This window comes from Tubulanus polymorphus, chromosome 11 (genome assembly GCF_964204645.1).
Source record: "Tubulanus polymorphus chromosome 11, tnTubPoly1.2, whole genome shotgun sequence".
NCBI lineage: Eukaryota > Metazoa > Nemertea > Palaeonemertea > Tubulaniformes > Tubulanidae > Tubulanus > Tubulanus polymorphus.
The window spans coordinates 2,506,906-2,534,051 of NC_134035.1; the positions used below are offsets into that span (position 1 = coordinate 2,506,906).

Here is a 27,146-nt window from a genome sequence, read left to right on the forward strand (position 1 = left end):
CGAGTATCGGTCCGGTCACGCAAAAAATAGGTCCGCTTCCGTAAAATGACTCCTTTATGCCCTGGCAAGTGAGTATCGGTCCGGTCCCGCAAAAAATAGGTCCGCATCCGTAAAATGCCTGCCTCTCCTAGGGAAGTGGCCTCTTTGGCTCCTTTTTGCCCTGGCAAGCGAGTATCGGTCCGGTCACGCAAAAAATAGGTCCGCTTCCGTAAAATGACTCCTTTATGCCCTGGCAAGTGAGTATCGGTCCGGTCCCGCAAAAAATAGGTCCGCATCCGTAAAATGCCTGCCTCTCCTAGGGAAGTGGCCTCTTTGGCTCCTTTTTGCCCTGGCAAGCGAGTATCGGTCCGGTCACGCAAAAAATAGGTCCGCTTCCGTAAAATGACTCCTTTATGCCCTGGCAAGTGAGTATCGGTCCGGTCCCGCAAAAAATAGGTCCGCATCCGTAAAATACCTGCCTCTCCTAGGGAAGTGGCCTCTTTGGCTCCTTTTTGCCCTGGCAAGCGAGTATCGGTCCGGTCACGCACATTATAGGTCCGCTTCCGTAAAAATGACTCCTTTGTGCCCTGGCAAGCGAGTATCGGTCCGGTCACGCATATTATAGGTCCGCTTCCGTAAAATGCCTGCCTCTGCAGGGGGAAGTGGCCTCTTTGGCTCCTGGCAAGTGAGTATGGGTCCGGTCTCGCGTCTAGGCTGTTGTCCGTGCCCGCCCTGGAGAAGTGGTGGCCGGCTCCTGCGATAAGGGGAATGGGCCGATGTTTCGATCAATTCTCACAATAAGAAATGAATAGAACAATAAAGACAACGAAATACTAATACAAAATATTAATTACGATTGTTTATTTTCAAAATGGTCAGAAATGAATGAATTAAAGAAGAATAAACAGGAATTTCTCAGTTTCAATGTCATAAAATAAATCGATCTTTATCAACGCTAAACAATTGAACAACTAATGAAAATACACAATATCTCATTATCGATTTTAATGATTAGCGATTACACTTGATAATTATTTCAATCACTGAGTATCAGCTTATTATATCCCGATATTACACAGGTTTACATCATCAATGAGTTTGAGTACAAGTTAATACAGGGTCCGATCTAAGGAACCACTTGCCCGGGGGCAAGCATATCTGAAATTTTACGTGCCCCTCAAAAATCTACTTACCCTACACAAACAGTCCAACTGCTGTATCGATTGGCAAAAAGCTTTGAGACATAAAATTGCACTAGCCCGGAGGACAAGTGTTAATGATAACTTACTTGCCCTTATGATAATACACTTGTCCCGGGCAATCGGACAAGTGCTTAGATCGGACCCTGTAATCCAAGTCATAATAAACATATTTCTGAATACAGGAATCAGTTTACTAACAGGAATCCAACTTTACAACTTTTACAACCGCGGTTTTAAAATAAACGATATCTTCTCAATCTCGCACGCAATGTCACATAAGTCTTTGCTTCACTTCGTAGCGATCGCGTTTGATTATTAATCCGATGAACACGCGCATTGTCCGATACACTATCAAATCAGTATATCCCGAAATTGCGTCCTTACAGATTTCTTAGCGTCACAATCTTCAGCGAAATCCAGCCTTCATTCGGCGATTATTCTACGATAAGAGTTTGCACTGATCGTTGCAGTTTTAAATCCAGATATGAACGAAGTTGATAGTTTCGATTCGTATCGTAAAAGGAATTCCATATTCCTTCGTAGCAGCTCCTGAGACGAAATATTCCAGGATCTCTACGACTAAACCGTGATACGTGTGAAGTATGACAGCCATTGTACAGAATGTATATCTGGTCACGTCCCGGTCACGGTCACGGTTAAGTTAATAGTGCGCGACGCTTGTCATTGATCTAATCATGCGACTTGTAAACTTCTGAACTGAAAAATATGAAACAATATCGGTTGAAATAAAATCAAACAATTCTGCTGCGTATTTCTAATACAATACACGGGTTTGGTTTCATGCAGTTGCTGAAAACGATCAATTTTACAGATATACCCGTTTAAATTTCGATGCCCACATCATATCAAGTCGGTTTTGAATGTAGGTGAAAATCCCACGCGGTAAAAATCCCCATGTTCATTTTCTATCGAACATAAGTGTATAACCTAAATGAAAACAGATAATACTTTTTAACAATAATATTTAGGATCCATAGATATTTTACGATATCATTCTGAGCTATTTCTTCATAGAAATTACCAAAACAAAACTACGGATTTTTACCTGTAACCCGGTTCTACATTTCATAATCCAGTACTCACAGCCGATTCCAGCGCATCAGTGGTGTTGGTTCAGTTAATAGCCTCGCCGTATTGAAATCAATCAGGTGGCGGTGATGAGATAGTGAGGAATGGCAGATGTTTTTCGTTCCCATACACAAGAGAAACTGGCTAATACTATTTGAAGTTAAAACTAGCAATAGAAAGAAAAGTTTTAATAAGAATTTGACATTTCGACTGAATGCTCATTCACAGTTTTCAGTGTACAGTTTTTTTCTTTGTGTGTTTTTACCTCAACAGATTCGATTGGTCGAATCATTTCGCGGTTTTGGTAACAATCAGGTCCTCATCGTGATGAGGAGAATTCGAGGAAACATATGAACTAGAAACATAAGGAAATAATATCAAGAGTGTCCAACAACAAGTTGAGTAAGATTTGTACGTCGTTACTGCTATTGGACAGCCGCGTATGCCTATTTGTATTATAAACTCGAATTCAATCATTCGAAATACGTTTTTTTCTCCTTTTTCATGCATTCTAAATTCATTTCCTTGAATTATTGACAAAATACTTTACAGACAATTGTACTTTACAATAGCACTTTACAGACAAGCTTGCATTAACCCCGCGAAAAAGTCAATAATCTAGTTACTGGAGACTTCATTCCAAGGCTATAAATTTCTTTGGTGTCAGATAAGGCCTATTTTTTACTCTACTAAAAACTATACTTTCTAATTACTTTTCATCAGGGCATACGTTTCCGCAGTGGTCTTTGTCACTCTACAATCCTAGTGCACCCCCCCCCCTGTCATGGGGCATCGGGCAGTAACGTTCTTGGTGAAGCCCCTTGAAGCTTTAAAAGTCTGGCACTATATCGGTGAACCCGCAATAACAACTATAATTCTTGTATCAAATCGAAAGACTCTTCATGTGATATTCGCGTAGACTGAACGTAGTTTTACCCACTCTAAACACTCTGGTTTGAACCTACGGAAGGTGGACTCCAGTCCTCATTTGATAATCCGATCCTCACGAGACATTTTTAAGTAAACAGAAATAAAGAAAGCAATGATTACATAACATATATATATATAAATGTCGTGGTTTATTGACTATAGATTTAAACTTGCTGATTTTTTTCAGTTGAAGTTTTTTAAATGCAAAATATTGGCAGCACATCAACAATGGGTCGAATGTTACTGCCCTTCTCATCCACAGTAACATTGTTGTCGAGCTGTAACTGTCCAGTTGAGTCGGGGTCCAGTTCCGCAGTTGTAAGTTCGAGTTAACTCAAGAGTTAAAATCAGAACACAGTTACGCGGTTATGAATTAAGATTTAACTCTGAGAAAACTCATTGAAAATGAACAAGTTCTCTAAGTTCGAGTTTACAACTGTGGAACTGGGTCCAGTTCATTTTCAATGTTTCAACTCCTGAGTCAAATTTAACTCTGAACTGTGGAACTGGAACCGGATACCCAATTGACGATCAGGGGCTGCAGTTGCTGAAAACATGGTTAACCAGTGGATAGTTGACACAATGCCAATTTGAACTTCATAATTGTTACTACGGCATTTATCCACTTTCGATCAACTGACCCCGGGCAAATAGAACATTTATAACGAAAAATTCTTGTTAAATTCTTGAGCAGTTTGCCGAGTAAGGTGTTGTCTGCTAGTTAACTACACCTTACTCAGTGGCATTAGGACTGCGAATATTTCATGTACAGTCCGGCGAATTTATGAACGCAGTAGGAAAGTGAGCATGATCTAAAATTGGAAGGATAGCGACAATGAATCCAATTTCTCCAGTCAACAGGCAGCAGATCGATGAATTCTGCGATACACTGTTGAAAATATCAGTTAATTCAAGGACTCTTTGTTTCAATGACATTTCTCTCTGAAAGGCAGCAGCAGCAGCAGTAGTGGTTGTACAGTAATGATTACATAATTCATCGATACATCAGAAAAATTAGGGATTTCCTTAGGAAACCGTAGACCTTAAACCAAGTCAGAAGACTTTCGTTTCGATTAAGTCCGACACAGTTTTGGAGGCAAAACTGAATATAGCGATGAACGAAAAACCTAATCCAGATCATTCGTTCTTAATAAACGTCGCTATCTTACGAACGCTACGCGTAATGCTGAACACTAATATTCACGTAATGTCCGGATTATATCAAATCTAGAACAACCATGAACTGATGCCACCTAAGGCTAACACTCACGACGCATGCAAATAGAAACACAGTTCCGAACTTTTTCCTATGTTGGTATGCACAGCATTTACGAAATGAGAAACACAGATCGGGAAACAAGGTTTGCGAGATCAAACATGTTTCAGTTCATGTTTCGTGTTTTTGTGTTTTCCTGCCTCGTGCGCGTTAGGCTTTAGGCGGGAATAACAGTCTGCACCCAGTGTCACAGTTGTGAGTTAGATTTCACTATGAGTTAAAGTTAGTTCATTTTCAATGAGTTAACTCAGAGTTAAATCTTAACTCACAACTGTGGAACTGGATCCTGTATAGTAACAATAGATGGTTCAATGCCGATGATACTGATTATTACTATACAGGTTCCACAGTTGTGAGTTAGATTTAATTCTGAGATAAAGTTAGTTCATTTTCAATGAGTTAACTCAGAGACAAATGTTGACTCAGAACTGTGGACCCTGTATAGTAATGATAGATGGTTCAATGCCGAAGATACTGATTATGCGAACAGTTTTCTAACGCGAGATGATTTTGAGAGCGTTTTACAACACAACATCGTATCTGCATCCGTAGTTGAGGCATAGTTATTCATCATCTCTTCCAGTCGCTCGACGATATTATGCGTCTAGTTTTTAGAGTGTATTTCGATAAGAGGCACATCGCGGTAACGAACAGTTGATGGTTTCGAAGACGTCACCGTTTCGCCTTGCCCGCTCGTTTCGATTGCCACGTGTCGTATTTGATGAAAGCTGCATTTAGAAGTTCGTTGAGATGACCGGTGAACTGAAAGTGGAAATTACATGTTATGTATACATGGTCTACAAAGCCGCGCGCTCGATACCAGGGGCTGCAGGTGATCAAAAGTTGATTTAAGGTACCGGCAGATAATGATAATAATTCATTTCTTAAAAGGGCTTTACATTAACATCCATTTCAAAGCTCTTCACAACAGTAGATAAATCCTATAGTAACAATGAACTTTATGGCAACTATCCACCGATTGACTCTCATCAAATTTTGATGAACTGGCCGCTGAATAATGGTTCCAGCTGGAGCAGATTAAGGGCGTGGTATCGGGGGATGCTGAACACTGCCTTCCCATAGAAGATGCTGGTGACCTTTGAAACAGCTGCTGATAGATCCTAACATCTGGACGGATGAAAAGTTTAGTTACGGAAATATGTTCCACATGCGCTTCGTCCGAAGTTGGTGACTAATTCAGAAAGGCTTCCCAGATTGCTGGAATTTCCTACTTACGTTTATAGTGTAATGATATTCATCCAGTTTATCCCTAAGCGGTTGCATTTTAGCTAATTGAAATCGTTCTAGATTTGCTTTCATTCTGACGACCTGAAAATTAATATATTTTTGATATGCATTATTGATATTTGCAGCATACTCTTGAGCTCTCGAAAAAGACTAGAAACTACATGTACTCAATTAGTCGTAGTAGTCATATCATTACCATTCCTACTGCAAACTAGAACACCTGAAAGATGTTTGCTTGTCCCGATATGTTCCCTTATCGAGAAATTGCCCAGTACCACTCTCAACTCACCTTCTCTTCCAACGCCGGTGACGTGGTCGGAAAACAGAGCCAAAAATGTCTCAGTAACTCGCAAAGAGCCGAATAGACCTGCCGTATTTCCTGAAGCATATTTGTAGGTACCATTTCTGGAATTGAATCGAAATATCAAGATCAACTAGAAATCTGTCTATTTGAACTCAAATACTCAAATTCATATCTCAAAACTGTTCAACTGGGTCCAGGAACCTTTTTCTAAAAGTGGTGTTATCTATGTTCATCATTATAGCCCACCCTAAATCTATGAGAAAATATTTAGTTCAGAAAGTTTTAAGCACTCTCAGGATTTGCTTCGGAAAGCAGGCACTAACAAAGACAGCCTACGCGGCAAAAAACTTCATCACACTCATAACAAAAACCCTGAAATTGTTCATGCATCTGATATGAGAATTATGCAAAAACTTACGTGCTAATTGCTGCTGCGTAGTACCGTGCATAAGAGCGCCACCTGGTGATAATTCCCCTGATACGCTGATCGCCTGTTGACTGGACAACAACTATAAATAAAGCAACACAACCAGTTACACACAGTTACAGTACGGAGTTCTATGTACAAACTAATTGGTGTTAAAGGCAGTGTAAATGTCTCTCATCGAGACAACTTTATCTTGTTTCATCCTGTTAGGTTCCCTAAAGATCAGTCATTCCTGGATATAAGGAGTTTTCAAGGAGAAACATTCAAATTTCAAGGAAGCATCAGCATCACTTTCAATATCAATTACAGTAGACTCATCCTACATCGGTACAGTTTATCTCGGTAAACCGGTAATTCAGTTGTTTTGTGAGCAAATATTTATCCTAAACACTACCTAAATTCAGTTTCTTATTCGGTAACCGCCTAATTGGGCAAATAATCCTGGTACCAACTGTCTCAATTTAGGCATAGTTTACCATAAGACTAGCTACAAGCATTTTCAATCGCCTATTTCTCAAAATTGAAGCTATTTCTGTTGTTTAGAAGGAGTTTTAAGGAATCAAGGAGTTGTAGTAGGGACCCTGCCTGTACATCTCGATTCTTGAACCGTGAAAAATATACCTACACAGGCAAATGTTGCCTCCACAGAGGTTTTGGGAAATAAAGACAAAACAAAACTACATACCCGGGTAAGATCAGGACGGTAAGCTTCGATTTCTTGGGTGACGCCGTTGGAAGCTCGTATCATGTCGTCGTTGGTTGTGTAACTCGTCGCGGTGATCGGCGTCGGGCCGTGTAGATATCGTTCGAGTTTCGCTAATTTCAAACCGGACATCGTCTGCTCGTCGTTGCCCTGCAGATCGTCGTATTCGATTTTCTCTTTCAGTTTTTTCTGTTGAAAATGGAAAAACAAAAACAAAGTCGATGAGTTCAAAGTACAGGTCGATTATAAAATTCCTTGATATTTTCCCGTCTCTTAACCCTGAGCCATTTCTCGAAATTGAAGGAGTTATTTAGACATTTTGCTCAAATTAAGGAGTTTTCAAACACCTTTAAAAGCATTTTCCATTTAAAATGTTTTTTGACCCGAGATGCATAGGGACCATGTATATGGTAAGGCTTTTCAATTGATTATTCTTCCCTCACCTTTTTACACGGCGGTTCTTTATTCGATTCCTTATTCGCTGCGTTCATTTCGCCGTTGTTTTTCACCGACGAATCGCCTCCGACCGACGTAGATTCACCCGCCGATTCCAACGACTTCAATACCATCGTCGAGTGGTGATTGAATCGACGAATCAGCGACAGATTCGCCGGCGTTATCTTGTGACGAGCTTCTTCTTTCAACACGCCGTATCCCTGTGAAGAGAACAAGCGATTACATTACTGTATTTGGTTTTACTATTTGTTGACTTTTAATTCATACATACAGCCAGGGTCGCTACTGATCGGTCATTCTTGGATATAAGGATTTTCAAGGAGTTTTAAAGGAGAAAATAAAGTCAGGGAAGCGTCTGCTTCACTTTCGATGTCAATTACAGTAGACTCATCCTTCATCTTGGTAAAACCATTAATTTGGTGGTTTTGTAAGCATATTCTTATCCTATACACTTCCTAAACTCTAATTTCTAATTTAGCAACTTCCTAATTGAGTAAAAAAAAATCCTGGCCCCAACAACTGTACCGATTAAGGCATAGTTTACTGTATAAATTATTTCTACCCGGTAATTGCTTATTCCTCAAAATTGAATTTTGCTCAAATAAAGCATTTTCCAATTAGAAGAGTTGTCGGGAACCCTGTACTTACTTCATCGTTGAGATGTGTATCCGTTAAATGTGTGAGATCTATAAACGGGTCGTTGACGCTTCGACTGATTTCTTCTTGGATATCTACAAAGAGATATTCATCAAATTCATAAGACTATTAGCATTCTACATAGCGTTTATAAAACATCCACAATCAAAAAAATATCAAGAATATCTCAACAAATATCAGAGTTGGTAGGATTCAACTACTTTCCTCAATTTCAAGATTTCAAAGCCGTAAATTTAGTAGCCTACTCATTTATTCATTTATTTAATTACCCTGTTCGTCTGCTTTGGCACATTGAGCGAATAAGTCTTTGTTGTTCAAATTGATGCGATCGCGATGGAAATAATGCGACTGAAAGAACTTCGTCCAGAAGTCCGACTCGTTGAGCTTATCGGGCACATATTCGGCGTGTAGCTGTTTGACTGAAATGGAAATTTATAACCGATTGAGCTGGTTTAGTTTAGACGACGACGATGTTTCAATCGTGCAGACTGAAATGTACATCCTCCCACGACAAGGATTTGAAACCTGATAGAATCGCAATAATTCCACGGCACGAAACCTAGACCGAGTGCCAGGTTCATGTGCAAGTTCGCCAGGTTCAAGTTCGCCTAATCAGATCGCTTGTTGTATAACCGGGCTCAAATAAAACTAGATTTTTGGCTAATAATGACATCATCTAAGCTGTGCGCTTTGTTCAGCATTCAGGCTAGTGTGGCAGGGTCTCGAAGCCATCAGGTTCGAATCCCTGCGGCGGGAGGACGGCAAACATAAGGCGTACCTGCTGGATACGTTCTAAAGATGGATTGTATAATATCAGCAGTAAGATTGTATCGTAGACCGTTGCAGCCGTCTGCCTGCGGTTTGATTTCTGACTGCGAAAACAAAACAAAATACCCGGTAGTCATTACGAATAATGATAATACATTGTAATAAAACAGAACAGCCAACAGATGCCATAATTCGATGATGAAGAAGAAATACCCCTGATGAACAGGCACTTAGATATGCATTATATCAATAATGCGCTGACTAGACTTATCTTAGGGGCCAATTAGTAAAATCATGGGGGGGGGCTGATTGTCCATTTTCTAAATGCATTGAAATACTCACCAAAAATGCAGCAGATACACCAACTGATTGATTGTTTGCTTTCTTGTTTTTCTAAAAACAAAAGATCTAGCAATTATTATTAAGTTAACGTGATTTGATTCGAGTTAGACAGTTTATAATTCATAAAGGCCTATAGGGTCAAGAAACATCTGAGTTAAACCCTTTCAGTACTTGTGCGGTATATGTTCCGTTTACCCTGCAGGCTGCGGTGTACACTATGTCAACTATCCACTGGTTAACTCTAACTAACTATTGAGTAACCAGCCCCAGTAGAATAATAATAATCAGGACAGATTCTTACTTTTGTTCTTTCGGCCCAGAATTCTTCAGCCGTTATAACGCCGCTGACGACTAAGTCTTTGTACAACTGAAACAACTCCGGATCTTCTTGTAACATTCTGCGCGGAAAGAAATTATTTTCATTAAATAACCGATTATATGACATGCTTTTCGTTTATTTCAATTAGTAGCGGTATCGGTGTCCTAGCACAAGAACTTCCCCTGGAAACTTTTTTCAATTTATATTCTCAATGCAATTTTCGAGCTTTTCTGGTAGCAAAATAATATTTTGATCATTATCTCCCTAGTTTAATTCGTCCTAAGATTCAATAGAAAACATCGACATTTTAAAGTACTTTGCCTGAAAATCGAGCACATTCATATACTTATTTTTCCTAAAAGTAAGCACTTTTCAGATTTTTCCAGACTCCCTACAAAACCCTTGAAAAAGTAAAACCCCTTGAAAATCCCTTGGAATTACCGATTTTTCTCTTCCAGTTCGCTGTTCACTTTACGCCTGAAGTTCGGCAACAATTTCTGCAGTAACTCTTTGACGGCGTCGCGATCTTTGATCTGCGCCGCTCGGCCGGCCGGATTATTAAACTGGAACGTGTTCGCGCCGTTGTCGTGCAAAATGATTTGCAGTTGAACTTTTTCCTTCGAGTCGGGCGAAATCTTTTGTACTGCGAACAAAATAATGGAAACATTGAACGGAATGAGCTGCTGTAGGTAATAAATTTGCATTAAGGAAAAAAAAACAGGTTTTTTTTCGATTTCAATAAAGTTGGCATTTCCAATATAGAGAATCCCAAAATGAGAAGAGTGTTTCATTAAATGTTTGAGTGCATCTACACCACAGTGCAGCGTATCAAATTGGTGATGGACTTTGGTAATACACTGTATTGCAATTTATCGATGTAATTAGTTTTTATCTCTGGCACCTGTCAAACATAGGGAAATATCAATAACTTATGATACACCACACCGCAGTATAAATGCCCTAAACCGGTAAGCAGTAATTCAACACACTGGGGTGGAATCTTTTAAGATTTTCAAATTATCTCCAGCACTTTCAGGAATCAATTAGCTGACAGTGAAAGGGTTAATCGTTATAACTAGCATTTTTGTATTCACTGAAGTTAGTCTGATCTACATAAAACATCCAATCCATCCATCAACAAATTTTTTTAATCTAAATATCTATATTTTCAAAAATTCTATGGTGAAAACCTCTATTCTAATGGTTTGTGCGAATAGATCGGTCCTCGTCTCGAATTACCTTTGATGTCGGCATAATTATGAGAAACTCTGAATGTGTTCAGGTGTCCAGGCATCCAAGCCAATCGTTCACTCATCAAATACAAAGATCCTTCCACTTTCTTCTGCTTGACATTCTTCGTAATAGAGAGGACATCTTCCGATATCGACATTTCTGAAAATCTGAAGAGTTCACCGAGTTGCTTATAATGAACGGAATATAACACGATGACCAGTGTTGTAAGGTGTTGGTCAGTGGATAGTTACGAATGTAAACAGTACAGAGGCACAAATCCAGGAATGAAAGTGGGGAGGGGGTTCCTGTTGTTTCTGTAGGCCTATTGTACGACACGTCGCTGCATGCAAATGGATAGATGATTATATTTAGACGTTAGGTGCATTGGTTCCAAAATAATGTGTGGAATATGCGAATGGGTTCTTGGAACTGAACGAAGGTCTCTGGGGGCCAGTTACTCAGACTGGTCTCTGTTGTAATTGCTTAAAGTGAAATACGCTTCAATCATCCCCCCCCCATACTGCCTTCTTCCATCAGTCAGTGCCATAAACATTTAAGTAAAGAATTAAGTCCTATATCTATATCAGCTTTAACTTTCTATGAATTGAATCAAAATGGAATTTGTATTCTGTGGTAGAAGCAGCTGAGACTGGGTTTCTTCTTCAGATGACAAGCAAGCAAGCAAGCAGTGATGATGCGGTCGAGAAGAGGAGAGTGAGAGATGTTATTCTTGGTCCTCTCTAATCAGGATGAATCATTATTTCTGTCTACTCACTAATTACTGTTGACAGCATAAACTACTTGATGTTCAATGTTTTTATGGACGATAGGATGCTAAAATCCAAAATTATTCGGCTGCAAAGCAAAGTAAGCGGCGAATCTGGAAATTTTACTTCCTACTTCCTGGTACTCCACACATCGAATTGTCATCGCGCGCTACGGATACGCTAAATAACGGTCTGTGGACTGAACAATTAAACTGACGGACCAAAGATCCTGTTGGTGATCTATTTTTTAATCCAGTCAGAATGCGTAAAAGATCCCTGGAAAAACCGGCCCTTTATAGATAGACAATTGACTCTAAAGCATAGTAAATCTAAGTGACCATGGAAAGCAGATGTATGTCAGCTCATATTGAGAAAAACATTAAGAATCATTCATTAAAGCATCCATACAATTTTGAGATGTGTCCAAATTCCTCGAGTAACCTAGTTACCTAATCTTTGGTGATAAGCTGTCATAATTTGATGGGCCTATACCAATTTAACCAATACGTTTGTAAGAATATTCAAGTCGCGACACTAAACCTTTGACGTGTAACTGATTACAATAAACCAGAGCAAAAACGCAGTTCTCCGACAAAATTCCATGATTAGAAAGTAAAAACAATTCTAAATTTTTCTAAATGCATTTATTTCCGTGGATGTCCACTATAAAAATTCACATATTTACAATCAATCTTATACAGCTTTTCGCTGACGGAGTTCTATTTCTCGAGCGGCGCGTAATTCAACAGTTTTTCGATGAGATCGACGTGAGACAGTAACATCCGGCGACAACAATATCGCTTCAATCCCAGAGTATCGAGAGCATCGCTGAAATTGTAATCAATAATTAGACAACTTAGAAATTTTCAATTCAATAAAACGGTTTTGTCCAATTACTTGACTATTTATTGACATTTACAAAGTCTATACTACTAATGTATATTCTCTAATATTTTAAGAAACCTGTTGTTTTTGATATTTCGCTTAATATTTTGAGGACATACCTCAAAATAGGCATTTAAATGACAAGTAAAATATTGTGCAGTTTATTTATATTTAGACAATCGCTTTGACGTCAATCTTAATGAAGGATTGCCCAAAATAAGTATTCTTTTACGATAAAGAAAATGAGCTTCATTATTTGAAATGAACAGATTAAACAATATGTACCCATAAACCTACTATCTATGATCTTGATGATTCGTAAATAACTCAGGTTGGTAGCTAGACATTTCTACTGGTCATTATAAAAACTACTTCCGGTTAATGTACTCAAAAAGTCATCGGACACACATGTTTACACGCCAGCATCAATATCGACAATTTTCTACCTACCCTTCAGTGTATTCCGCTTGCAGTAAACCGAGATACGCTTCCCATTTGTTGCCGACTACTTTTCCACAGGTGAAACAGCGAATAGGAATAATCATCTTTATCTGTGAAACACAAGTAATTCAAGATCATAATTAAATATCATTCCATTTAAAACAACTCAAGCTTCCGTTTACTATGATTTTGAATGAGTGGTGGCATTGTGCATTATATTTTAAGGGTACTCGGCGGTAATTAGTGAGTGCGACGATACATATCAGCTCAGTCGCTGAACAGTCGTAAACTATCGTTTTAATGTCGCGTCAAATTGATAAATCTATATCAATAAACTAAATGTCCTGATCCTCAACATCTACATTCACCCATTTATTCCTCACCTTAGAGTTCAGAAATTGAATGCAGTCGTTGTTTTATTTCGTCGCTGTAAAATATCGTTGGAAATTTGGTTGATGTTGAGTTTCGGTCGTTTCCACCAGATCCAGATGTCGCGCGAGCCAGAGTAATTACAGCAAATTCAAATTAACTATATTGGTCCTTTCGGTGAAAAGAATTACATTATCGACAATTCTAATAAAGTGAACATAAGAAGCGAGAGAAAAATAGACAACCAGCCTCCACCTAATAAGTTTACTGTCCTCCATCGAAGCTGGGAATTAATGCAACTTCGATTTTCTTAACCATCTTCAATGGCATTTCACCAACAGAAAAGGCCAGGGGCATTGGAACTAAAGGTTTCTAAAATTTGTTAATGGTTAAAATAACTACCTCAGCAAGCTTCTTCAAATCGGCCCGTGTTACTTGGAAAAAAATACAGATTTATTGATAAGTCACTAACCATATGAAATAAACAGAGAATGGGCTAGAGGTAAAATTACTAGCATTTAAACTAGCATTTATTCTCAGAAGAAATAAATAACACCAGCATGTTATAAAACAATAGGTTATACAGTTAACTTGACCCCTCCCTGAATAGACGGGACATTTGGTCCGAAACACAGATCAGAAATACACTAAATGGAGAATTATTTCATTTCATTCGAAGTAAGTCCGTGATGGCCAGGTATTAGTTGTAGTTTGTACACATTCTTTCATTCAGTGTTATAATGTACAGATAGGCCTTACTCAGTAGCATTGTAAAACAATATTTCAATTCTTTTGTAAATGCATTTATTCCTGTGGAAATAAAATCACACATATCAACATTTAGATACAAACAGAAATCTACGATCAATTAACTTTTTTCATGAACTTCTTTTTTCAAGTGTTATTTCTCAAAGTTATACACAGTTAACCCCTCTCCAAGCTAAGGAACTGGAACATTTGGTGTGAATCACAGATCGGAAAATACATTAAATAGTAAATTATTTAATTTCAGTCCAAGTGAGCCCAAAGTCTACGACGGTCATTTATAAGTTAGATGAGGTTTACTGTACCGGGTACATTTAGTCAGCCGTATAATGTACAATAAGACAGTATCTTCACTTGCCAGGGTTTGATTGCCTCCTTCCTAACTAGTACAGACCCTTCATTGGTCTAACTAGTACAGACCCTTCATTGGTCTAACTAGTACAGACCCTTCATTGGTCTATTACACTGCCCAAGATTTATTGGACAGACAGGTTGCCACTCAGTGGTCACCGGTCTATAGATCTAGCCAATCAGAAGCATTGTATCAATAGAGTGAAAAACAACTCATCTGATTGGCTCAATACATAGACTGCACACCAAAGACATCTTGGACAGTGTAATAGACCAATGAAGGGGTCTGCCAGGGTTCTTGTGGGCATGAGCTTCGGCAACCAAACCCTGGCAAGCGAGGATGAATATAGTATACAGCTATTTACTCATGAGTAGCATTATGAAACCATAACTACAACAACTTAACACGAGTTCAACTGTAACAACTCGATGTTCCATTACACTATTATCACTATCATCATAAATACGGCAATTTACACAAAGTTGAAGAGTAGGCGTCACCACCGTATCCGGTAACCAGGTTCGACAAGTCGATTCCGCGAAAACTATTTTTCTCCACGTCGTTTACTTTGACGCTTTTCGGCATACGTTTCGACTGAAACAACACGTCTTTCTTTAAATGCACCGGTGGCGCCACTGCGGATGCTATTTCTGAACTGTTTGTTGTCGTACGCGCATCGCTTTCCGATTTCGAGTCATCGTCGCTTCTGTTTTTTCGTGACTTTTTAGATTTTTTCGCCTTTTTGCTAGAAACGTCCGCGGAAACGCTTTCCAAAGACGAATTCGAAACGGAATCATTATGTGTCATCGCATTATTTTCCGTTGTTTTGCGTTTAGACTTTTTAGATTTTTTCATCTTTTTGCTAGAAACGTCCGAGGAATTCGAAACGGAAACGTTACTCGTCACTGCGTCGCTTTCCACGTCTTTACGTTTCGACTTTTTCGATTTTTTTGCCTCGCTCGAAGTTTCATCCGCGACGGGAGCGGGCTCGTCAACTTTTGCCGAAGTTTTCTCCAGATCAACAGAGGTAGTTTCGTTGTCCCGAGATTTTTTCTTTTTTTTCGACTTTTTCACTTTTACCGTAACATCAACGCTCTGCACATCGTCATCATCCCGAGATCCGTCTTCTATTTTTGTGGCAGCTTCCAACTTTTCATCATCATCATCATTATCACCATTCGATTTACTTTTCTTTTTCTTCTTCTTAGACTTCTTCTCGTCCGGAGACAAATCTTCTTCCTTATCTGCCGACTTTTTCTTCTTTTTATGCTTTTTCGATTTAGAAGAATCTTCATCAACATCAGCGACAGTTTCGCTAGACGGCGGTTCATCGGGCGTTTTCATTTTCTTGTCCTTCTTTTCCTTTTTACGTTTTTTCTTCGATTTCACTGAATCCGCGTCTTCACTTTCATCCCGAGATTCCCTTTTACGTTTCTTCGATATTTCCGGCGTTTCGACCTCGCCATTTATCCCGTTATCGTCGGCGCCGATATTCACGTTCGATTGCGACGTGCAATCACTATCGACGACGTCATTCTTCTTATCGCGTAATTTTTTCAAAGCGGCCATCTTCATCGCGAAATATTCCTGCACGCTGTGAGCGCTGACCGTCGTGTTACTACCGTTTTCAACCGACGGCTTTTTTGGCTCGATGTCTTCTGGTTTTTCGGTTTCCTGGAATTGGATCAAACGAAACGATCGTTGACTATCATTCAGAGAGGGAGAGGGGAAGGGATAATTATCAAGAATTCCCGTACCTCGAGTTGTTGAGAAGCGCGCTTTCGTTTTCCGAGGATGCAGTTGAGATCTTGACCCTTGTACGCCGACAGATCTTTTCCTCTGGTGAACTTGTGATAGCTGAATGAAAATATATAGGACTCGGTAACAACACTTCATTCAGTTTTTCGCGCAGATCCTTCAATGATTGCAATACTAACAAAAATCACGAAAATCGAAGGCTCCTCGAATAATCAATTGGAAAATCCAGATTTTTCTTCTTTATAATTATCGTGGATTTCATTTTAAAATCATGGGTTTCCTTTACTACTTTTCTGGTCGGATCTAAATATGTTTGAAACTGTATCGGGTACTTACTGCACTCTGCCTTTCGATGTTTTCGATTTCTCCTCGAGACTGGCGACCGCAGACTCCTCGTTATTATTCGGCGTGTTCGATCCGCTGCCAGAATGGTTGTCTTGTAACGACGACAGCAAAGAGTTGAAATCATCTTGATGTGCGATCCAGTTATCAGCGTGTTTAGCCGTACATCCGACCCCTAGAGCGGAGAGTGCATTGAAAACATGAATTTAATCTCATAATATTTTGATCTAATTATATCTACCCTTTATTTGCATTTTTTCCCACCTTCCCTGAAATGAGTTTATTCGAAAATTACCCACAAGAGTTTTGTCGCGAAATTGTTTTTTGTATCATTAAGACTTTTCTAGACATTTGTTATTTTTGACCAGAATTCTCCAACCAAAAATCTCAGAAGACTTCTACAGACCTGTAGGTTTAAGGAATTGCCTCTCTGGAAGGTAGTTTAGTATCTTACCGAAATTGTTGTCTTTTTTTCTCAATAGAACTGGTTCCGATATGCCGGTTAATTCACGTCCTAAACCTTTTCCTTTTTCCCAACCCATTTTCTCAAGTAACCGATGCCCGAGTTTGGATTCATCTGAAAAGATAATACTATTCATTTAAAACAGTGCAACCAATAATACAAGCCATAGGCAACAACAGTTTTCGGGCGCAGGCTCGAAATCCGAAATTACCACAAACATTATTTAACTTGTCGAAATGCTATGCTTAAAATATGCTCATGTTTGAAACAGAGAAAAAAAGGCCTTAAAGATCTCGCACTCTCAGTCTCAACGCAATTTGGACAGAGTATTCCTTAAAATCCTTTTCACTTCAGCGTTATCATAATTTTATGTCCGAGTTAAGTCCAGGAAAGAAATGACAACGGTTCGAAATGAAGGAATGACCAATATTCGACGAATCTGACGAGTAAATCTTACCGTTTGTCCAGTCTAACCCGTTAGGATTGACCGAATACTTCTTCTGCTTCTTTATCCCAGCTAACATCGCCATGCTGCCAACTAATACAATTCAATCGAAAGCTTTATTTACAAGGAAAGAATTCATTTTAATTCGTCTCCGGCATGTGAGTTATCACTACGCCGCCACTCTACCGATAGGATGCAATCGCTGAGCAAAGAGTTTAGAGGGGGCCTTTCTATTCTATTCTGGGGGCTGTCACTCCGCAAGTATCGTCCTGTGGTTGGCCCGGGGTCCCGGGTGGGCAAATTGGAGGTCGGCCGGCCACTCTCACTCGTCGGACGATGAGGTTTTTTGCCTTTGCAGAAATAAGTGTTATGGATGAATTTCGGATTTTTCAACCCCGAGGATACTGGCCTTTAGGCAGCGTCAATTTGAGCGGGTTTCCCGAAACCTGTGCCGAACCCCCGGCCGCCGTGAGCCGATATCCCATAGGGTATCGTATGGTGCTGCCACCAATCACGCGAAAATGCACGCTGAGTAGCTGACGCTGGCAGTCGAGGTGCGAGAAAGTTTCTAACAACGTTTTTGGCCAGTAGATGGCGACACGTTAATGGCGTTCGACCAATCGACGCACGGAACACATACGACGACGACCAATAGAAATCGAGATAACATATCGCAGCGGGCTGGAAATTTGAATCGCGTAAAGTACGGAAAAACTGACTTACCCAACTCGATCTAATCGCTTATCTCTCGGATTTTCGACAATTTTTATTCGATCGGATCACTGAATCTATTTGCGGGGATGGCTACGCGTCGAGAGGACTTACGCGCGAAGGAAATCGCCGAGATAATCGTCGACGAAAAGGCGAAGAAAAGATACCAACGAGGCAAATTTCTTGGAAAGGTGTGTGATGGTGTGAAGTTGACCCTAAAAAATCATGTTTAACACTTAAGGATCTAATTTCTCCTGCTATTTGTAAACAGGATAATTATTTATTGAGAACATACGTCATATTTTACGAAGATCCTGCAATGATTTCTTGCTCTAATTGGCAATTTTCTTGATAAATTTTTTAAGTTCCTCTGACGAGTGACGTCTACCTGACTGACCCCCTCCGCTCCAATTGATCTTTCCCTCCATCTGATCACATGATTAATTGTTGGGGCCAGTTCTCTGATTTCTAACCTGTGTATGATTATGCTTTATTCACGTCATTTAATCTATCTAATATTTATGTTTTTACGTTAAAGGCCCTAATTCAATTTCGTTGATAACTATTTCAGGGCGGATTTGCAAAATGTTATGAATTGACCGATATGGAGACGAAAAAAATATTCGCCGGAAAAATCGTCTCGAAGAGTTTGCTGACGAAACAACATCAGAAGGAAAAAGTACGAAACTCTCCGCGATCGCTGTTAGTAATTTGACAATGGGTTGTACCGTTATTATTTCTGTTTTCAGATGGCGCAAGAAATAAGCATCCATCGTCAGGTTTGTCACAAACATATCGTCGGATTCCACGGACATTTCGAAGACGCCGAGAATATTTATATTTTATTGGAACTTTGTCCGAGACGGGTAAATATTTTTATTTGCACACGTTGAATGAATCGGGGTGACCAATGACCTGGACAACCTTGAAAGCTCAATTAATTTGGCAAAAAGTACTCCGAACTCGGAGGGAATTTGGGTATTGCTGTTTATCACATGTTTCTTTATCAATACGTGTTTCATAAAAAATAAATAAATAGTAACATTTTCAATCAATTAATTTCTCTGATTCACTCATAGAATCTAGTGTTCGAACATGGAACAATCAGTGAATTTGTTAATTGGTGGAAAGTGGTCACCCTGAAAAATGTTTGGCTTGGTCCTGAACTAAAAAAAAAGAAGATTTTTAAAAATTATTTAGTCATGATTTATTTTCAGTCCATGATGGAATTGCATAAACGTCGGAAAGCGGTCACCGAACCAGAAACGAGATACTTCGTCAAACAGATGCTGCTGGCGTGTTGTTACTTGCACCGGAATAAAATCATCCACCGCGACTTGAAGTTGGGCAATCTGTTCTTGAACGAGAATCTTGAAGTAAAAATCGGTGATTTCGGTCTGGCGACGCGCGTCGACTTTCTCGGTGAACGCAAAAAGTAAGCAGCGATGACTATAATTGGGGTCTAAATATTGCACATTTTTTGGAAAAGACAATATCAGAAATTTGTTTAAAAAAAATTTAGCTTAAAGATTCACAAAGATTGAGATATTGATTGATGGGACTGACTGACTGACTAGCATCAGTGATTTAAGTTATTTGAATAAATTTTAAAAAAATGTTGATTGAGTTTTGTAACATTGTCCGATAAGAATCAATGATTCATCTATTATTTGATCGCGACAATAGAATTATTTATTGATAATACTGTTATGTTTGTTTGCAGGACGTTGTGCGGAACTCCCAATTACATTGCGCCCGAAGTTCTCGGCAAAAAGGGACACAGTTACGAAGTCGATGTTTGGTCGCTTGGATGTATATTGTAAGTAGACAGATATTAAGATTTTCCTAACAGGCGAGTGTATGTTTCGACAACACGATGCAATCTGTTTGTCGACTTGGATGCGATTGTCAGCGAATAATGTCGTTGTCAGTCTCAAGACCGACCAATGCTTGGTTTTATACAGATGCGCTTGACATTCTGGTAAATCTGTAAGAATCTGCAAGAACATCTTCTAAAAAAGAACATTCCCTACAAAAGATTTCCAGGAAATATTGGGCTCCGAATGGAGAACTTGCGTATCATTACCCTGTGAAAGATTCTATTCTCAAGTTTTCAAGAATGAGCTCATAAAAACATCGAAACAATTTCGAGTTTATTTTCCCAATAAAGCTATGATCATTTTCATGTCAAATAGCGGTGAATTTGCGACAAATTGAAATTTAAAAAAAATATATGTTGCACTCTGTTTATTTGTAGGTATACGTTGTTAGTGGGTAAACCGCCGTTCGAGACGTCGTGTCTGAAGGACACGTACACGCGTATCAAACGCAACGAGTATCACGTACCGTCTCGCGTGTCTCTAGTCGCCAAGAATCTCATACAGAAAATGTTACGTTCCGAACCGGGTGAACGCCCGAGCGTTCGCGATATACTACAAGACGAATTCTTCACGTCAGGTACTCAACGAGATATTGAATTTTTAACAAAAACGTTTTTAAAACTTAAAACGGTTAGATTTAAAGGGTCAGGGTGGTCATACCTGTTAAACTCGGGGAATTCGGATAATGCCATGAGTTTCTTTATCAATCAGTAAATGATTCATTGAAAAACTCGGGGTGATTCGTAAAAGATTGAGATTTGAGATATTTGTGAAGGCCTGACTACAACTATGGTAGTTTAAAAAGCACAAATACTGTCAAAAATGTCGAAATTCATGTACTCCAAAAATCAGAATAATTTCTTAATTCACTTTCAATTAAACTACTATTTTATGTTAAAGTACTCTCATTTCTGGACGAAGATGTTTTGAATTTAGTTTTGTAATCATCGTTGATGTTATTTTCAGGTTACATGCCGGCAGCATTACCGACGAGTTGTCTAACGGTCGCGCCTCGTTTTGACAGTTTAATGAAGAGTCATCCGTCCAGTGGTGCGTTAGCGCGTAAACCGTTACACGAGTTAAACACTCGCGGTGGCACGGACGGCTGCTGCGCGCCGCTCGTCAACGGCGACATCGCCAAAATACCCGGACCGACGGATGGAGAAAAATTGGAAGCCGCCGTGAAACGAGAGAGTGAGTATTTACAAGGGCGCTTGGTTTATACGATTCTTGAGAATATCTTCTAGGGATACGACGTTAAGTTTTCCGTCCAAAGGCGCTGGTGTTATTGTTGTATTGCGTTTAATTCGTAGATGATGAACCTGATGATTACCACTTGAACGAACTGTACACGCTCGTTTCTAAAGTCGTCGCCTCGAAACCGTCGGAACGCGCCAAAATATTCGAAGGTACGATCGATCGGTTTATTACATGCCATGTGCAGTTTACGACGATTACCTGATTTGACCCTTAAACCAGGTGAATTTTGTTGGACCCAAATGATCCGAATAATTGTATTATATAGTGTAATTGTGCTTACAGTAGACTCGGTTTATCCAGGTTTTGCGGATGAAATGTTTAAAACTTACCGACTGCAGTTCATGCTGTGTCGTTCCAACTGTTGGAGCGACATGGCATGAAATGGAGTCGTCCACCTTTCGGTCCCACGAGTCCACTGTTAGTATTACGATCATTGTCTGATTTTTAAATCCAACCGTTTCAATTGACGTTTTTAATTACGCCGTATTTTCTAGTCGTGCACGGAGCTAGGCTCCATCGTTATTCATCATCGCTGTTTGAATTAATAAATAATATTTCAACGATATTGTAGAGGATGCTGAAGACCCGGCCGGCGTACCGATCTACTGGGTCGATAAATGGGTCGATTATTCGGATAAATACGGACTCGGTTATCAGCTGAGCGATAACAGCGTTGGCGTCCTGTTCAACGACTCCACGAGACTTTTACTGACGACAAACGGAGAGTAAGTAGAAGAACGCTAGTACCTCGAGCAATTTAAAAGTTGAATTAAGCGTTTGAACTAATATGGTAAAAAATGAAGGGAAGAAAATATTATCTTCAGTCTAAATTACTCAATTCCTGTTCAGTCATCCACCTAAATTCCAAACATCAGGGGCCAGTTGTTCAATTGTTGGCTAAAGATAACAGACGGATAAATACCTACCTAACAATGAACCTACCAATTGTCACTGTCAGCTATCCACTGGTTATGATATCTAACAAACTTTTGAGCAACTGGCCCCAGAATATTTGGTTATAAAATCTACTTCTTATCATTTATCTACTGTTTTCAAGGTTCATGATTTCTCGAATCGAGGATTTCGATAAGTTGAGTTAAATTTTTACGCTTGATTTCAGAAATATACAATACATCGAACGCGACCTCACCGAACATTTGCACACGTTGAAAGTGTTCCCCGAAACGCTGATGAAGAAAGTAACTCTGCTGAAATACTTCCGTAATTACATGTCCGAACATCTACTCAAGGTAACGTGTAATCTGTGTAATAAGAGCCTACTTCACTCGAATATTCGATAAGTTTATAAAAATAATTTGCTGTTTATAAGAAGAGGGGGGTCTACTTATATTTAGTTATTTTCTGAATTATTTTAATTTTGTCCCTCAACTTTTGACTCTTGACTACTATTTGAGAGCAGTTTCTAATATAAGATAACTCTGAAAAATATCCTAAGAAGTATCAAAATAAGACAGATATCCGGTGGTTCATTTTCAATAAAAGTACAATTTTTGACGTCGATTTACTTTCAAAATGTGTCTAAAAATGATGATTATTTTTCTGGTGTACGTAGGCTGGTGGTAACATGCAGCCGCGAGACGGAGATGATTTAGCTCGATTGCCGTTCTTGCGAACGTGGTTTCGAACTCGTAGCGCTATCATTCTTCATCTCAGTAACGGAACTTTACAGGTGAGAACATGTGCTGGTATAGTTTAGTATAGGGGTAGGGTCTGTACAACTCCTTGATTCCTCGAATACTCCTAAATGAAAAATGATTTCAAAGGTGTGAGAAACTCCTTTGATATGTACAAAATGCCCAAAATTGGGATTTCAATTTTGGGAAATAGGCAACTAGAAATTTTGGTCAATTAGGCGGTTGCCAAACTCAAAACCGAATTTAGGTTGTCTTAAGGATGGAAATTTGCTTACAAAACCATTAATTCATTTACTGAGATATAAACAGTACCGATTTAGGAGGAGTCTACAGTAATTGGGATATAAAAGTGATGCAGACGTTTCCTCGAATATGAAAATTTTTCCTTAAAAAGTCCTTGAATTGGAAAACTTATATGCAAGAATGTCTGATTTATAGGGACCCTTTGGGGGCTGTATATGACTTGCGGGTACGGCAGTGAACGCGTTGAATAATACATTTTTCTCTGTTTAATTTCGCAGATCAACTTCTTCCAAGATCACACGAAGATCATTCTCTGTCCGTTGATGGGTGCTATATCGTACATCGACGAAAAACGCGACTTCCGAACGTTCCGTCTGGCGTTGATCGACAAGTTCGGCTGTTCGAAGGAGCTCGCCAGTCGGCTGCGCTACGCGAAGGCGATGATCGAACGACTCGTGACGAGTTTAACGAAGAGCGGCACCGGCGGCGGCACGGGTACGAGCGCGGCGTCCAGCGCGGCTCAACGGGTGAAAGCGACTTAAGACGACGCTCGCTAAATCGCGTTTAAAGACAATGAAGAAATAAAGCGGTAAATTACCGGTGAATTCACTTGAAATCGACGGCCAGTCTCGACTCGACGAATGACGCTAATTTAAACTGTGATGCTATGATCGTTCGCGGGTCGTCTGCTGCCAGTAAATAGCCTACTATTGTCGTGAATTCACTAGACTTTGTAAAGAAAATAGCTGGCTCCCTTCAGGTCGGGTGCCTGCAGATGGAGCGGACACATGGGATATTCAGTACTCTAGCGAATGATGTGATTATTTGAATGGTTTTCTATGATTGTTGGAATGTATGATGAAAGTTGTTGTCGTTTTCTGGTTGGTATTCGTTATTTGTCGATTCCTCTTCATAGAGAGTATATACGCCTCTTGCTCCACGGTACAGGCTCGACGGGAACTACTACTTCAGAGTAGTTTTCTAGAGCTCTGAAGTACCAAAAATAACAATAATTTTGAATTCAACTATTACATGATGCTTGATAAAACTACTACAATTACAACAATTTAAGTGAAACGTGTTACAACGCTCGGCTCTGAGGTTCTAGACTAGTAAATCTGTTCATTTTAAGTTTGTTGTATTCAGTATGAACTTATGTGAATTATCTTATTTCGAGAAAAGTTGGTTCTATCCAAGTTTGTTATAACAAGGTTTTACCGAGGAGATAGCAGGTAGTCTGGTCCGATGAGAGGGCGAATTTGGCTTTGTCACTCCACTATGTGTACACAATGCTTATAATGAGTTTCGGGTAAGACTCCCGGGTTGAACATCGATAAACCTGAGCGTATGTACTTAATGAATGTTATCACTCATCTGATAGACGTTCATCTCCGAGGCGGAGGCAAAATTAGGGTCGTCGATATTTTAGTTTATTTAATGTGTGCGTTATTTTAGGGCTCCCAATACATTAAGAGGAGAGTCTCGAAAAATTGACAGCACCCTATAATAGGACTTGATACTGCATGCATGAAGCATAGGGATAAGCTTAATTCTGTGTGCTTGAATTCATGAATGGCCCCTTAGAGTAATTGTCTGAAGGTCCCTTACGTTAACTTATATAATACAGGGCATCCTGACATTCCTGTTTCTCTATAACCAACTTGTATTTATCTAATTAACAAACGCTGATTTTAATTAAGGGTCGATGTCTAAATTCTGGAATTGTATCCCGTGCCTGACTGGCAGACTGATAAAATGAACAGGACCGTCTGTGAATATAAGAGCTCGTATGTTCATTCCATGTACATTTATTTAACTCGCATTTAAAAAAAAACCAAGAAAACCTCTCGAGTTTTTTATCGAATATGAAGTAAAAAACTAGCATTTATATAAATGCGAAAATATGACGATAGCCGAGGAAAGCAGGGCTATGTTTCATGATTGTACAGCACTTATTCGCATTTAAACATTTCTATATTTTAATATCTCGTGTTGCAGAAATAGTGTAAAAACTTTAAATCGTTTGAATCTATGTGACGAACGAAACGAAAATAGAAAATCATGTAGATTTCCATCGGTGAAATAATAAAGAATATTAGTCAATCATTCCTTTAAAACAGTCTTGTCTTTTTTTTGTTGTTTCAGTGAAGTCAACCCTCGATTGTAAGCCACCTTTCTACCCGAACATTGTATTCTTGATTTAAAACAGTTCATTCATTCTTGAGGAAAATCTTGTCTTGCTACCTACCAGCCTTGATCTACCTCTGAGGGTGCTGATTTGTTAACAAGATACTGGTGGTGCGAACTGATTTGGATAATTGAGAGTTGGTGCTCAAGAATCCGGCCTCCTTTCTTAATCTTAGTGAGCTAAAGCCTACAATTTGCGCCTTTCAGTCAAAATGAACAATTCTCGCGTATCAATAGTGAAGTCAAATACTTGTAGATCAATTATATCTTATTATATGGACTGAATTCAAGGAATAAAGGAAAATATTTATTGATCATATCATGGTCTAAAGATGTCTAGGAATAAAATTTAATTTGCTGATGAATCTTCCTGTGGCATGTGAGTCATTGCTCCGCTGCCGCTTTACCGCAAGCTTATTTCAATCGCGGAGCAAATAGCTCTTTTAACAGTGGCTTGAAACTTTAATTCAAATGCTTATATTTCCCAAATAAAAGTCTTATGACAATAAATTGTATATTTGAAATACACTGGCATTGAATGATACATCAAATTCGACTAAAAAAAATACTTTAATTCCTCGCATGCCACAGTATAATAGCGAGCTGTCATAAATCTAAACCGTTCAGTGCTGCCCCAATGAATAACGATAGCGGGATTTTTGTGAACTAAAATAAGCGCGTATTTTAGGCGCCGGATTATAAATTATCTTATAACGTACAATATACCGACCACTTTAGCGCCAAATTCTGATAAACAGTGTCATACTACGAACCTATCATTAATTCTAAAAGATATTTCTGATGTTTTAAGATAGTTCAAAGATGGTTTATCAGCGAAAAGTTTTGAAAATACACGTCTGTGAGGGGCCCATCTTGGGGTGCATTTGTCAACTGTGTGATTGAGAAGAAATGCTTGAATTGCAGCCTAATACGTTTTCATATAGAAATATGAAAGGCATCAGGTGGATTTCATACCCGTCATGACAAATTTTCATGCCTGCTGTGTCAGGCGAACAGGTGACAGACACAGAAATGTTTCAGCTTGCGTTCCAGCCTGAGCGCCGAGAAAACTCAATACTATACGAGACAAGTACATGTACGTGACTTCATGACTACATAACGGTACACACTTTCACTGTACATACATATTTGATTTGTACCGATTATGTGGTACTGTCCACCCGTTCCTTCAAGAAAACGATTTCGAATGCCTTTGGTAGCTGAGCAGGGGGTCACGGCTTGAACGGTTTTTTCGTGACATTAAGCTGATACGAATACAATCAAGTATCACGGTAGAAATACGTTTAGAAGTAGATGGAACTGAGTGATTAAGTATCTGTCTATGGTATCTCAACAAATCTCCCCGATTTTTAGCTATTTACGAAAATTCCCTGATTTTTAGCTTTTTAATATATAACCTGACTATTGACTTTTTAAAGAAAAGAAGAAAATGCCTTGACTATTCCGACCTGATTTTTAGATATGCAAAAATGTATATGTTATCTTTACCCGTATATGCAAAAAATACTCAATGGTTAGTCCGATATTCGCCCGCTGATGCGCCACAGATTTCCCAGATGGCTCTATACACGAGGCAGTGCAGAATGCAGAATGCAACGGGACTGAATACATGTGCAAATAGTGTCTATAGGATAGGAAAAACTAATTTTAGAGGACTCAAATTGCCAAC

The 27,146-nt window shown here is 39.2% G+C and overlaps 4 protein-coding genes and 1 long non-coding RNA gene across 5 annotated transcripts; 1 reads left to right on the forward strand and 4 right to left on the reverse strand.

Annotated features, from left to right (window-relative positions):
- Positions 1 to 1,073: 1,073 nt before the first annotated feature.
- Positions 1,074 to 3,106, reverse strand: LOC141913206 (uncharacterized). Its single transcript, XR_012620243.1, has 5 exons — positions 2,984 to 3,106; positions 2,536 to 2,625; positions 2,248 to 2,436; positions 2,020 to 2,129; positions 1,074 to 1,898 (listed from the first exon to the last, which is right to left on the reverse strand). It is a non-coding gene; the product is annotated as an uncharacterized LOC141913206 (long non-coding RNA).
- Positions 3,107 to 3,168: 62 nt separating this feature from the next.
- On the reverse strand, positions 3,169 to 11,836 carry LOC141912534 (general transcription factor IIH subunit 1-like). The gene is made up of 14 exons (XM_074803789.1): positions 11,709 to 11,836; positions 10,940 to 11,100; positions 10,142 to 10,343; positions 9,683 to 9,779; positions 9,382 to 9,432; positions 9,050 to 9,143; positions 8,541 to 8,690; positions 8,263 to 8,345; positions 7,602 to 7,814; positions 7,141 to 7,347; positions 6,447 to 6,537; positions 6,014 to 6,129; positions 5,713 to 5,805; positions 3,169 to 5,238 (listed from the first exon to the last, which is right to left on the reverse strand). The coding sequence occupies exons 2-14, from the start codon at positions 11,088 to 11,090 to the stop codon at positions 5,149 to 5,151; spliced, it is 1,638 nt and encodes a 545-aa protein (XP_074659890.1). The 5' UTR covers positions 11,091 to 11,100; positions 11,709 to 11,836; the 3' UTR covers positions 3,169 to 5,148.
- A 511-nt stretch (positions 11,837 to 12,347) lies between these two features.
- Positions 12,348 to 13,506, reverse strand: LOC141913118 (DNA-directed RNA polymerases I, II, and III subunit RPABC5). The gene is made up of 3 exons (XM_074804574.1): positions 13,410 to 13,506; positions 13,036 to 13,136; positions 12,348 to 12,528 (listed from the first exon to the last, which is right to left on the reverse strand). The coding sequence occupies exons 2-3, from the start codon at positions 13,128 to 13,130 to the stop codon at positions 12,420 to 12,422; spliced, it is 204 nt and encodes a 67-aa protein (XP_074660675.1). The 5' UTR covers positions 13,131 to 13,136; positions 13,410 to 13,506; the 3' UTR covers positions 12,348 to 12,419.
- Positions 13,507 to 13,936: 430 nt separating this feature from the next.
- On the reverse strand, positions 13,937 to 17,605 carry LOC141912638 (uncharacterized). The gene is made up of 5 exons (XM_074803951.1): positions 17,533 to 17,605; positions 17,067 to 17,189; positions 16,607 to 16,787; positions 16,270 to 16,369; positions 13,937 to 16,186 (listed from the first exon to the last, which is right to left on the reverse strand). Exons 1-5 carry the CDS (start codon positions 17,603 to 17,605, stop codon positions 14,969 to 14,971), a joined length of 1,695 nt encoding a protein of 564 aa, XP_074660052.1. The 3' UTR covers positions 13,937 to 14,968.
- A 645-nt stretch (positions 17,606 to 18,250) lies between these two features.
- LOC141912535 (serine/threonine-protein kinase PLK1-like) lies at positions 18,251 to 25,364 on the forward strand. The gene is made up of 12 exons (XM_074803790.1): positions 18,251 to 18,422; positions 18,803 to 18,910; positions 18,981 to 19,097; positions 19,449 to 19,666; positions 19,955 to 20,050; positions 20,489 to 20,688; positions 21,078 to 21,305; positions 21,425 to 21,520; positions 21,943 to 22,096; positions 22,492 to 22,621; positions 22,945 to 23,061; positions 23,548 to 25,364. The coding sequence occupies exons 1-12, from the start codon at positions 18,321 to 18,323 to the stop codon at positions 23,809 to 23,811; spliced, it is 1,830 nt and encodes a 609-aa protein (XP_074659891.1). The 5' UTR covers positions 18,251 to 18,320; the 3' UTR covers positions 23,812 to 25,364.
- Positions 25,365 to 27,146: the final 1,782 nt, after the last annotated feature.

What these genes read in the sequence shown, in the direction of transcription:
- LOC141912534 (XM_074803789.1), bottom strand. Translation starts at nt 11,090, where the DNA reads ATGTCGATATCGGAAGATGTCCTCTCTATTACGAAGAATGTCAAGCAG. An exon ending in TAATTATGCCGACATCAAAG is followed by an intron (nt 10,344 to 10,939) that starts GTAATTCGAGAC and finishes TTTTGTTCGCAG; the next exon opens with TACAAAAGATTTCGCCCGAC. An exon ending in TCTGGGCCGAAAGAACAAAA is followed by an intron (nt 9,433 to 9,682) that starts GTAAGAATCTGT and finishes TTTTGTTTTTAG; the next exon opens with AAAAACAAGAAAGCAAACAA.
- LOC141912638 (XM_074803951.1), bottom strand. Translation starts at nt 17,605, where the DNA reads ATGGCGATGTTAGCTGGGATAAAGAAGCAGAAGAAGTATTCGGTCAAT. An exon ending in CGGGTTAGACTGGACAAACG is followed by an intron (nt 17,190 to 17,532) that starts GTAAGATTTACT and finishes TTATCTTTTCAG; the next exon opens with ATGAATCCAAACTCGGGCAT. An exon ending in ACATCGAAAGGCAGAGTGCA is followed by an intron (nt 16,370 to 16,606) that starts GTAAGTACCCGA and finishes ATTTTCATTCAG; the next exon opens with CTATCACAAGTTCACCAGAG.
- LOC141913118 (XM_074804574.1), bottom strand. Translation starts at nt 13,130, where the DNA reads ATGATTATTCCTATTCGCTGTTTCACCTGTGGAAAAGTAGTCGGCAAC. An exon ending in CAAGCGGAATACACTGAAGG is followed by an intron (nt 12,529 to 13,035) that starts GTAGGTAGAAAA and finishes TTACAATTTCAG; the next exon opens with CGATGCTCTCGATACTCTGG.
- LOC141912535 (XM_074803790.1), top strand. Translation starts at nt 18,321, where the DNA reads ATGGCTACGCGTCGAGAGGACTTACGCGCGAAGGAAATCGCCGAGATA. An exon ending in ACGCGCCAAAATATTCGAAG is followed by an intron (nt 21,521 to 21,942) that starts GTACGATCGATC and finishes ACGATATTGTAG; the next exon opens with AGGATGCTGAAGACCCGGCC. An exon ending in TCAGTAACGGAACTTTACAG is followed by an intron (nt 23,062 to 23,547) that starts GTGAGAACATGT and finishes TTAATTTCGCAG; the next exon opens with ATCAACTTCTTCCAAGATCA.